Source organism: Elaeis guineensis, chromosome 4 (genome assembly GCF_000442705.2).
Source record: "Elaeis guineensis isolate ETL-2024a chromosome 4, EG11, whole genome shotgun sequence".
Lineage (NCBI taxonomy): Eukaryota > Viridiplantae > Streptophyta > Magnoliopsida > Arecales > Arecaceae > Elaeis > Elaeis guineensis.
This window is the reverse complement of record NC_025996.2, coordinates 126,759,218-126,771,958: the sequence shown is the minus strand read 5'-3', so window position 1 is coordinate 126,771,958 and position 12,741 is coordinate 126,759,218. Positions and strand designations below refer to the sequence as shown.

The 12,741-nt window shown below is 35.8% G+C and overlaps 1 protein-coding gene across 1 annotated transcript in view; it reads left to right on the top strand.

The window, feature by feature from the left end:
- The window catches only part of LOC140857392 (uncharacterized), a 43,533-nt gene extending 31,440 nt beyond the window's left edge, over positions 1–12,093 (top strand). Inside the window, exon 2 of the mRNA XM_073256178.1 lies at positions 11,675–12,093. Coding sequence (XP_073112279.1) covers positions 11,675–12,093 — 419 coding nt within the window. The remainder of the gene's footprint in view (positions 1–11,674) is intronic.
- The last annotated feature ends 648 nt before the right edge of the window (positions 12,094–12,741 follow it).

Genomic DNA, 12,741 nt, shown 5'->3' with positions numbered 1-12,741 from the left:
TTTTTATTGTTATATTCGCTCATTTAAGGAGCTGTTACTGTATTAATTTGTGCTCTAAGTTATTTTACTCTTTGTGAGTATTTGTTCTTATTTTTGGAGGATTTCTAAAACAAGAGAAGGTTGATCCGAACCTGAAATTGGAGTGTTTTGGGTTAGCTTGTACCCAAAAAATAAGTAGACTAGCTTGGGATAGCTAGTATCGAAGTTTTCGACATTTTGTATTCGGGTTGAATACAAGTATAGTGGATTGAAATTCCCAAGTAGGAGCTTGGGGAGTGGATGTAGGTGCAAGGTTGGCACCGAACCACTATAAATTCTTGTGTTTGTGGTGTGCTTTATTGTTTCTCTTTATTTCTTTATTATATCCTTGTATTCTTGCTTTAGGTAATTAATCTTGAATTAAAGTCTTTGTTCTCATTCATCATAAGTAATTAATTAAGCCTAAAATTTTTAGAAACCCAATTCACCCCCCTCTTGGGTTGCATAGCTGGGCAACAAGTGGTATCAGAGCCCGGTGCTCTAGCCCTTCTTTGATCTAACAATCAAAGAGCCAAAGATCTATGGCAACCCATGTCGGTACTTCTCTAGCCGAGGGGCAATCTACAAACCGACCTCCACTTTTCAATGGGTCTAATTACACCTATTGGAAAGCTCGGATGAAGATATTCATACAAGCACTTGACTATGATATATGGAGTATCATAGTGAACGATCCTCACACACCCACCAAGATTATAGATGGTGAGGAGTCAACCAAACCCGAGAAAGAATGGGATGAGGTTGATAAGAAATTGGCACAATTAAATGCCAAAGCCATGAATGTTCTTTATTGTGCACTAGATGCAAGTGAATTTAATCGCATTTCTACTTGTGCATCTGCTAAAGAAATATGGGATAGGTTAGAAGTAACCCATGAGGGAACAAATCAAGTAAAAGAGTCTAAAATAAACATGCTTGTACATAAATATGAATTGTTTAAAATGGAGCATGATGAGTCCATAACTGCTATGTTTACTCATTTTACTGATATAATTAATGGTTTGAAGAGTCTTGGCAAATCTTATACTAACAGTGAGCTTGTAAGGAAGATTCTCAGGTCATTGCCTAGAACTTGGGAAGCCAAGGTGACTGCCATCCAAGAAGCAAAGGACTTGAACACTCTACCTCTAGAAGAGCTTCTTGGATCCTTGATGACTCATGAACTTAGCATGAAGCAACATCAAGAGGATGAAGTCAAAAAGAAAAGAACCATTGCCCTCAAATCCACAACTTCGCCTGATTATGAAACGGATGACACTGAAGATGAAGAACAGGATGAAGAGATGGCACTCATCACCCAAAAATTTAAGAAGCTTCTAAGAAAAAGGAAACAGGGGATGAGAAAGAATTTCACAAAAGGGGAACAAAGCAAAGAAAAAGAGAAAGATCAACCCCTTATATGCTACGAGTGCAAGAAGCTGGGACATTTCAGATCCGAATGTCCACAACTGAAGAAAGGTCCCAAAAAGTTCAAAAAGAAAGCAATGATGGCGACTTGGAGTGCGAGTGATGACTCAAGCTCCGACGAGAAAATCTCAATAGAATAAGCCAACCTGTGCCTGATGGCACACAAAAATGAGGTAACTTCTGAATCCACTAGTGAATTTACTTTTGAAGAATTGCATGAAGCTTTCTATGATTCAATTGATGAATTAAAGAAACTAAGGAAGAAAAACAAAGAACTGAAATTGGAAAATCAGTCCTTAGTGAAACAAGCTGAAAACCTTTCAATTGAAAAATCCACCTTGATTCAAGAAAATCAAAACTTAAAGAATGAAATTAACAAGCTGAAACCTATAGTAGATAAGTTCACCTTAAGTTCAAACAAACTAAATATGATCCTTGATAATCAGAAAGCTATATATGATAAGGCTGGACTTGGCTATAAACCCCTGAAGAAACAAAAATTTCTGAAGGATATTTATGTAAATTATTCAAGTAACAAGTCTACAAATATTACTTGTTATAAATGTGGAAGAATAGGACATAAATCATACACATGTCTTATTAACAAATATGCAAACACAAAGAAAATATGGGTTCCGAAAGGAACCATTTTGACTAACCTAAAAGGACCCAAGAAAGCTTGGGTACCTAAGACAGAAACTTGACCTTTGCTTGCAGGTGTGTCTAGCATCCCAAGAAGGAAACAGGAAATGGTATCTTGACAGTGGATGCTCGAGACACATGACTGGTGATGAATCATAATTCATCACGCTTAATGCTAAGGATGGAGGGATGGTCACCTTTGGAGATAATGGCAAAGGAAAGATCATCGGAATAGGTAACATTGGTATCACTCCCTCCAAATATATTGAGAATGTTTTATTTGTTAAAGGTTTAAAGCATAACTTACTTAGCATTAGTCAATTCTGTGATAAAGGGTATAAAGTAGTTTTTGAATCATTTGTTTGCATTGTGACTAGTCCTATTAACGATGGCATTAAATTTATAGGACATAGGCATGGCAATGTTTATTTGGTAGATTTGAATGATTTAGCCAAATTAGACATGCAATGCCTAGTATCCTTAAATGCTAAAATTAATGAGACTAGTTGGCTATGGCATCGTAGACTTGCACATATTAGCATGCATTCTCTTTCAAAATTAATTAAGAAAGATTTAGTTCTTGGTTTGCCAAAACTGAATTTTGAAAAGGATAGAATTTGTGATGCATGCCAATTAGGTAAACAAACTAGAGTTTCATTTAAATCCAAAAATACTGTTTCAACTTCTAGACCTTTAGAGCTCTTACACATGGACTTATTTGGACCAACTAGAACCACTAGTCTAGGAGGAAAATGATATGGCTTTGTAATAATAGATGATTACTCTCATTTTACTTGGGTTTTCTTTTTGGCACACAAAAATGAAACTTTTCATATTTTCACTAAATTTCATCGAAAAGTCACTAATGAAAAAGGGTTTTCAATTCAAAATATTAGAAGTGATCATGGAACTGAATTTGAAAATCAAGATTTTGAAAATTTTTGTGATGAAAATGGAATTGGCCATAACTTCTCTGCTCCTAGGACACCCCAACAAAATGGGGTAGTTGAAAGAAAAAACAGAACCTTAGAAGAAATGGCCCGTACCATGCTTTGTGAAAGCAACCTTCCAAGATATTTTTGGGCGGAAGCTATTAACACAGCATGTTACATTTTAAATCGGGCTTTAATTAGATAATTTTTAAAGAAAATCCCCTATGAACTTTGGAAAGGAAGAAAATCAAATATTGCATATTTTCATGTCTTTGGTTGCCGATGTTTTGTATTAAATAATGGTAAAGAAAAACTTGGTAAATTTGATGCAAAATCAGATGAAGCAATCTTTCTAGGTTACTCCTCCACTAGTAAAACATTTAGAGTTTTCAACAAAAGAACTTTAATAGTTGAGGAGTCCATACATGTTGTCTTTGATGAAACTAACGATCTTCCTTCAAGGAGGAATGAGGGTGTTGATGATGCAGATCCACTAATAGAAGGTTTGAAGGAGATCACTCTGAAAGATTCAGCTACTCCAAAAGACAAGGATCAAGAAGACGAACAAAATGAGAGAGGTGAAGAAACTCAAGAACAACCTCAAGGTACAAATGACCTACCCAAGGAATGGAGGTATGTTCACAACCACCCTAAGGAGTTAATTATTGGTGATCCTATGCATGGGGTAAAAACCTGTTCTTCACTTAGAGATGTAGTTAATCATTGTGCTTTTGTATCTCAACTTGAACCTAAAACTTTTGAAGAAGCTGAAAATGATCATAACTGGATTAATGCTATGCAAGAGGAACTTAATCAATTTGAAAGAAATAATGTTTGGACCTTAGTATCAAGACCTAAAGATTATTCAATAATTGGCACAAAATGGATCTTTAGAAATAAATTAGATGAGCATGGAAATGTAATTAGAAATAAAGCAAGACTGGTTGCTAAGGGATATAATCAAGAAGAAGGAATTGATTTTGATGAAACCTATGCACCTGTTGCTAGATTAGAAGCTATTAGACTTCTACTTGCATATGCTTGCTTTATGAAATTCAAATTATTTCAAATGGATGTTAAAAGTATATTTTTAAATGGATATATCGCTGAAGAAGTATATGTAGAACAACCCCCTGGATTTGAAAATCATGCTTTTCCTAATCATGTCTTTAGATTAAATAAAGCTTTATATGGATTAAAACAAGCACCTAGAGCATGGTATGAAAGGCTAAGCAAATTTCTACTAAATAATAGTTTTACAAGAGGTAATGTAGATACAACCCTATTTATTAAAAGAAATCAAAATGATATGCTAGTTATACAAATTTATGTTGATGACATAATTTTTGGGTCTACTAATGAATCCCTTTGTCAAGACTTTGCTAAACTTATGCAGGGGGAGTTCGAGATGAGCATGATGGGAGAACTCACCTTCTTCCTCGGACTCCAAATCAAACAATCAAAAGAGGGAATCTCTATCACCCAAACCAAGTACACCAAGGAACTACTCAAAAGATTTGGAATGGAGAACTGCAAACCAATTGGCACACCAATGAGTCTCTCATGTAAGCTTGACAAGGATGATGAAGGTAAATGTGTAGACTTAAAATACTATAGAGGTATGATTGGCTCATTATTATATTTAACTGCAAGTAGGCCTGATATCATGTTTAGTGTTTGCTTATGTGCTAGATATCAATCTAATCCTAAAGAATCTCATTTGAATGCTGTTAAAAGAATCCTTAGATACTTAAATGGTACACAAACTCTAGGGTTATGGTACTCTAAGGACTCACAAATTAATTTATTAGGATATTCAGATGCTGATTTTGCTGGATGTAAATTAGATAGAAAAAGCACAAGTGGAACTTGCCAATTTCTTAGAGTTAACCTAATCTTATGGTTTAGTAAGAAACAAAATTCGGTGGCACTATCTACGGCTGAGGTCGAATACATTGCAGTCGGAAGTTGTTGTGCTCAAATCCTATGGATTAAGCAACAACTCGAAGACTTTGGAATCAAACTTAATAAAACACCAATAAGATGTGACAACACAAGTGCCATAAATCTATCTAAAAATCCAATTCAACACTCAAGATCCAAACATATTGAAATAAGACATCATTTTATAAGAGAACATGTTCAAAACAAAAATATAACTCTTGAATATGTTTGCACTGAAAACCAATTAGCTGATATCTTTACAAAGGCCCTTAGTGAGGATAGATTCTGTGAAATTAGGAGAAATCTAGGAATTCTAGATCCATATGCCTAAAATCTCTCAATTTCCAAAGAATTGATGTCAAAAACTCTTAGAGCTCAATTTCCAACATCTATCATGGTCCCAAAAGCTTAAATTTATCATTCTAAAAACTTATCATTGAGCAAAATTCCTTCACTCAAAATTTCAATTTTTTTCTGGAATTTATTCACATTTTTTCTATTTTTCTGAACTTCATGAGTCGACCCCCATGAGTCGACTCAATGGCAAACTTGTTATTTCCTCAAACTTCCCACGGGCTCATGGTTTTTATACTGGAACCCTGTTTGTGAGACGACTCATCTTCTCATCGTCCTCCTTCCAAAAGCTGACTTCTCCAATTCTTTTGCTCCAAATCCAAGGATCCAATTCGAAGCACTTCTCCCTCCTCCTCTCCACCAAAAATCGCCACCTTAGAAAGGGATTTTTTGTGCTTTCTCGCAGTGTTTGGCACGGTTGGAACGTGCCCTAGCACTTCAACGATCTTCCATAATCTACTTCTTTTCTCACCAAAATCCCTCTTCACTCTCTTGTGATCCCTCCTCCACTCCTCCAAGTCTCATTGCCTGCTACTATATTGAATATGGCTCCGAAGATGAAACTTCCCCAAAGAAGAAAGTCAATCCGTGAGCCTGAAGAAATTGTCCGAAAGAAAAGGCATGCTCAGTCTTCAACTGCTCCCACTCCAGTTTCAGTATCTGCTCAAGGTCCCTCTCAATCCTTTCTAAGCCCCAGTAAGAATTCTCTTTCCGATAGAAAAGTCGAAACCGGGAAGAATATAGATTTTTGGTTCTTTGAGAAAGAAGGTTTTACTTTTGCAAGTAAAATTAAAAATCAAGGATGGGAACTCTACTGCTCCCTTAAGGAAGTCACCTATGTTGACCTAGTTAGAGAATTCTACCAGAACCTACATTATGGAAATGGGTCAGTGACTTCAACAGTCAAGGGAATTGATATCTGCTTGGATTCTAGGATATTGGAAGAAATACTTCAGTTGCCTAGTGAAGGTTACTCTTATATGGAACTCCCAGTAAAAGAAGAGGGGATCAGAATTATTTTAGGAGAAACTTATTCAGGAAGTTTAAACAAATTGGAAGCAAAGATTTTGTCTATTGAGATGAGGATCCTGCATCAGATGGTAACAAAGCTCTTCTTTCCTAAGAGTGGTAGGTATGATCCACTGTCTGGTAGAGATGTATGTATCATATTTCATGTCATCACTCAGACCCCCCTGAACCTCCCTGCACTTATGATAGAGGCCATGAGAGAAACTTTGAACAGATCCAAGGCACACTTGCCTTATGGTATGGCCCTTACTAGAGTATTTAGGAGGTTTGGAGTTAGCTGTGAGGGGGAGGCTGCTACTAAGCTCTCTCATGTGGACACTTTCAACCAACACACCCTGCACCGAATGGGATTTACAAGGACTGATGGTGGTTGGATCAAAGGATCTGAGGAGAGAGTTGAGGAAAGAACTGAAGAAAGAACTGAAGAGAGAACTGAAGATAGAGCTGAAGACAGAGCTGAAGGCAGAGTAGAAGAAGAAGGTCCTTCATCTCCTGTTCATGACTTCAGGGCAGCATCACCAAATATCCAGTTCATTCCTGATACAGAGGCTGGCCCTTCAGAGTTTACTAGGATGCCCACACCAGTGTATCAGCCAGAGAGCAGAGTACCTCATTCAGAGTTCAGACTGGCTGACGATCAGATCGAGCATATATCACAGCGTGTGGCCTCTTTGCTATCTAGTCAGTGGAGTAGTACTTCTTTTGCACCAGGAGCCACCTCTTCTGATCAGACCATTACTCCCCACATCTCCACTGTGTTTCAGATGATATCAGATCAGTCCATCCGGATCCAGCAGCTTGAGGACACAGTCTGGAGACTGACTGGCAGAGTTTTAGACTTGCAGGGGCAAGTCCTTGCTTTGGCCCATCCCAAGCCACAGGAGTCAACTATTGAGGTCACAGACCTCACTGTAGAGGCTGGCAGGCTCAGAGGAGCACTAGAAGGTGGATATGAGTTACTGAGGAGAGAGATCTGAGGATCGAGTGAGCATGCAACCACTCAGTTCACTGCTCTACTTCAATCTGTTTCCAGAGCACTGAACATACTTGATTCTATCAGACTCACCCTTTCTGTTCAGTCCTTAGCATCTCAGCGTTCTCAGCTTCTCAGTTCATCTCGCTCTCCTGCTCGTGCCAGAGGCAGACGGGGTAGAGGACGCACTTCTGATCCATCAGCTTCTCATCTCATATCTGATGACTCCGATCCTTGACTTGTCTTGATCATTACTAGATCCTAGGTGTTAGTGTCTTAGGATATGTATTTTGGGGCCATGTATTGACAATTAGCTGGTTGATTATTATAATATGAACTATGTATTGAAACAATTATGATTTTAATGGAATCATCTTTTACTTATATTTCTACCTTTTGTAATGATGTTGATCATATTTTGGTTATATATATATTCTCCTTGTTGAAATATTGTCTTCTCTTTGTTGTTGTTTGCTGTTGATAATTGCTATATTAAGGGGGAGCAAACATCTGTGATAAACTCTAAAGGGGGAGAAATTAAAGAATGTTTCAGAAAAAGGAGAAGTTAACCATGTCTGATGATGTCAAAAAGGAGGAGAAATTAAACAAAAAGCAAAAGCAACTCATTAAAAGCAAAACCCTAAATTATGAGAAAAAGGGGGAGAAATTAAACAAAAAGCAACTCATCAAAAGCAAAACCCTAAAAGCAAAACCCTAAATTATGAGAAATTTGGCATCAAACAGAAATTAAATAAAAAGCAATTCAATTATGAGCAATTAAAGAAAAAGCAACCCATCAAAAGCAAAACTATAAATTATGAGAAATTAATGAATGAATTGAAGAATTTAAAGAACAATATCAAAAGTACAATGCTAAGTATAATGCAATTATGTAACTTTTAAATTATTTCTTTACATATGCTCTGATTTACTTAAAAAATTTAAATATGCTCTGATATACTTCAAAATTCAAACTTGCTCTGATACATCTTTTGAAATTTTATTTACCTTGATACATCTTAAGAAATTTAACTTACTCTGATACATCCTAAAATTTTTTTTAACTTGCTCTGATACATTATAAAATTTGCTCTGATACAGTATGAAATTTTCTCTGATACATTATAAAATTTGCTCTAATACAGTGTGAAATTTTTTCTGATACATTGTAAAATCTTTTCTGATAACATTGTAAAAATTATTTTTCTTGCTCTGATACATTGCAAAATTTATTTTTCTCTCTTGCTCTGATATATCTTAAACTCAAAATGATCTAATACTCTTTTCAAATCTTTATGAAAATGAACAAACTATTTTTGCATATGACCATTAATATCACATGCCAAAAGAATCATATTTTTTTTTCAAGTATATACACCTATAGTGCATTCTTTTGAAATTAATGCATTCACATAAATGCTTTTGTTCAAATATTTTGTCATCATCAAAAAGAGGGAGATTGTTGCTCCAAGATTGATTTTGATGATTACAAAGCAGATTGAAGGGATACAAATAATTTTAAATTGAAAAAGTCTTTATGCTCTTCAAGGGCAAAATCATAATTTTACTAAAATCCTAATTTGATAGTATCATTTGGTAGAACAAAAGATTTGTGATCCAATGGTGAAAATTTTATTGATTTTGGACTTGTATTTTGAAAGTTATGCATGTTTGAAAATCACGAGTCAACCCGTGAGTCAACTCATGGCACAATGAGCTGATTGGCACCCAGATTTTTTGTTGGCACACCCTGTGAGTCGACCCTCATGAGTCGACTCCCAGGCATGAGTCGACCCCCATGAGTCGACCCCTACAGGTTTAGGCCAAAAGTTGCAGAAACTCATTTTCTGGCTGTTGCAACAGAAGTCGACTCATGAGTCGACTCCTGAAGCATGAGTCGACTCATGAGTCGACCCTTGCGACGGAAAATGTCAGCAACGGCTATTTTTTTGCCCGTTTTAATTGCCTTTTATGCTTCCTAAAATTGCTCTAATGGCTCTTTATCTGCCTAAATTATTTTTTCTTATTTCTTATTGCTATAAAATGTTTCAAATGGTGAAAGAAATTGCAGATCAAATAGCAGATCAAAAAGGAGAGATCAAACATATATACAAAAGGATCCAAAATCTACACGAGAAAGCCTGAGATCAACGAAATACCCAAAAGAAAAAGAGAGAGGATCCACAATATACAAGAGAGATTGTGAAAGAGAAAAGCAAGAGCATTCAAAGAGAGGATTTTTCACGCCTATTGCTTCAATCTTGATCTAGAGATCCGTCAAAGCCTTCAAGAAGTCTTCAATCAAAGATCATCTTCTTCTCAAGCATTCATTCAAGCGTTCATCCACCTTGAGAAAATCCAAAAAGGGGATTCTTCATTTGAGTAAAGTATTTTTATTGTTATATTCGCTCATTTAAGGAGCTGTTACTGTATTAATTTGTGCTCTAAGTTATTTTACTCTTTGTGAGTATTTGTTCTTATTTTTGGAGGATTTTCAAAACAAAGGAAGGTTGATCCGAACCTGAAATCGGAGTGTTTTGGGTTAGCTTGTACCCAGAAAACAAGTAGACTAGCTTGGGATAGCTAGTGTCGGAGTTTCCGACGTTTTGTATTCGGGTTGAATACAAGTATAGTGGATTGAAATTCCCAAGTAGGAGCTTGGGGAGTGGATGTAGGTGCAAGGTTGGCACCGAACCACTATAAATTCTTGTGTTTGTGGTGTGCTTTATTGTTTCTCTTTATTTCTTTATTATATCCTTACATTCTTGCTTTAGGTAATTAATCTTGAATTAAAGTCTTTGTTCTCATTCATCATAAGTAATTAATTAAGCCTAAAATTTTTAGAAACCCAATTCACCCCCCCTCTTGGGTTGCATAGCTGGGCAACATTCAGATATAAAAATTATTGTAAAATCTAAATAGCATGTTACATTAGATGTAATTGGTAGTGATCTAAGCAGTCATGATACATGTGATGTATATATGAAGTTTAATCATGGTTATGCATGTTTAATTGTTAAACGTAAATATAAAAATTAATTTTCATGATATGAAACATATGGTATTCTTCACTTGAAATTTTAGTAGAATAGTTCTACAAACTGAAACATACATTTTGCATACTTAATTTGAAATTAAATTTTAAAATAATCTAGATTTGAGAATTAAAAATTTTAAGACACTACATAAATTGATGGGCAATGGGTTAGCATGAATCAGATCTTCCTATTGGGTTAGATCTAGGGTTAGAAATATATATAGACTAAATAGAGAAATTGGTTAAATCTAATCATGAGTTGAATTAGATTAGGTCAGAATTTTTCTAGATCAACCTCAATAGTTGAAGCTTGATCAAGCCCATATTTTTGACCTTACTAAATGGATTATGATCATGGCTCAGTGATTAAGTCCGAATCTTTTGATGGACTAAACTGAAACTAATTAATCAGTTAGTGTCTAAGGTCAGTTTGACAGTTTTGATTGGTGGTCATTAATTGAGTGCTACTCACATAAATAGCATTTATGGTGAGTTAATGGTATATCCCTCCCATCGATCTCACTTACCTGACCAACATGATAAATTATATTTTGATTAGGTCACTAATCGATTCGAGTTGACCCATGTCATTAAGATAAATTAGTATGATTGATTTAGGTGTCTTTAGATCAGCTTGTATAAAGTCTTCTTCATGACTTGATAAAATCAGTAGGAGGATTTACGATTTGTAGGTCAATTTCTTCTCTTATTCTCAAATCATTAAATCCAATTCTCTAAATTATTAGGTCTTTAAAATGATATAGTTATAAGGATAACTAGTTCAAAGCTTTCCATTAAGGTGCGTGATAATAAGTCTAATATTCTAAATAGGCATTGGAGGCACCACATGCCTGGTGTCTATTGGATATTAAAATTATCATTCATCATATGACCATCCTATTGTGTCTTTCAGATCAGTGCTTAGGTTGGTCGAGCCACACTCAGGCCTGGATATTCATTTGTTGGATGCACTTGGTGTACTCATATTAATGGTTGGACCTAACCAGAATTTTCAGTGGAGGTGCCATATGCCTGCTGAAGAGAAGTCTGGGACAAAATCTAATTGCTAGAAGTTGTTTGGAGAAATAATTGGTTAGGAACCTATTCGTGGATGTACTAAGATTGGCTGAGCCACACTTGGGTCCGAATGCAGTTTGTGTGAATTCTAGTACCTGCTAAAAAATTAATGTAATTCCTCAAATTTAAGGTAAAGACTATCAATTCATGTAAAATAGTAAGAGTATCTTTAGACTAAAATCCATATCTTTAAGATTAAAATAATTCATACACTAATAGGTTTATGTTTCTTCTTTTCAGCTATAGTCAACACACTTTCACTCCGTTCGCTGTTGAACAGTGATAAGCTTATCGGACTCAACTTTGATAGTTGGTATCGGAAGTTGAAGATCATCCTGGAGCATGAAAGGATCTTGTACGTGCTTACGGATCCAGCATCTGAAGAACCTGCTACCAATGCACTCCATGCTGTGAAAAATACTTATTTGAAGTGGCTCAGTGACCGCACAACTGTGCATTGCATTATGAGGGCAGCCATGAATGACAAACTTAGTCGTAAGTTCGAGGACGTGCAACCAGAAGATATGATTCAAGTATTGAATAAGTCATTCGGCATCTCTCAGGATGCAGAGAGACATAAAACCTCTTGCACTGTGTTCAATGTTTGCATGCGAGAGGGGACGTCAGTCATCGATCATGTATTGTACATGATCGAGTAGATTGAACGCTTAAGCAAACTTAGCTTTTCGTTACATGAATAGTTGGGCAAGGATGCTATCCTGAACTTACTACCGAAATTTTACCTATCATTCTTGAGTCATTACAGAATGATCAAGCATGCAATGAACTACCATGGTTTGCTAAAATTGCTGCAAACATTCGAGAAGGACCATCAGCTCTAGAAAGAGCCGATGCATGTAGTGGGAGGTCCGTCTGTAGGTCATTGATCCTTTAAGAGAGGAAAGAAGAAAAAGGTACAGAAGAATCATACTATCGATCCAAAATTAAAATAGAGCACAAAATCAAAACAGAGCAAAAAATCGAAAGTCGAAAAAAATTAGGCAGAATGCTTCTTTTGTAAGAAGCTGGATCATTAGAAACGGAATTATCCAACATATATAGCTTTCCATGACCCAAATAGGCCAAAGAGCAAGAGAAACAAGCAATCAATTGCTTCGCAAGGTACTTATATGATAATTTCTTATAATTTTTCTATTTGTGATACTATTACCTGGATATTGAATATCAAAAGTTTGATTAATATTTGTAATTCATTGCAGGGACTGCAGGTCAGTAGAAAATTTAGAGAAGATGAGCAGTTCCAGAATGTTGGAAATGGAAGCCTCATTTCAGTTTTAACTTTAAGA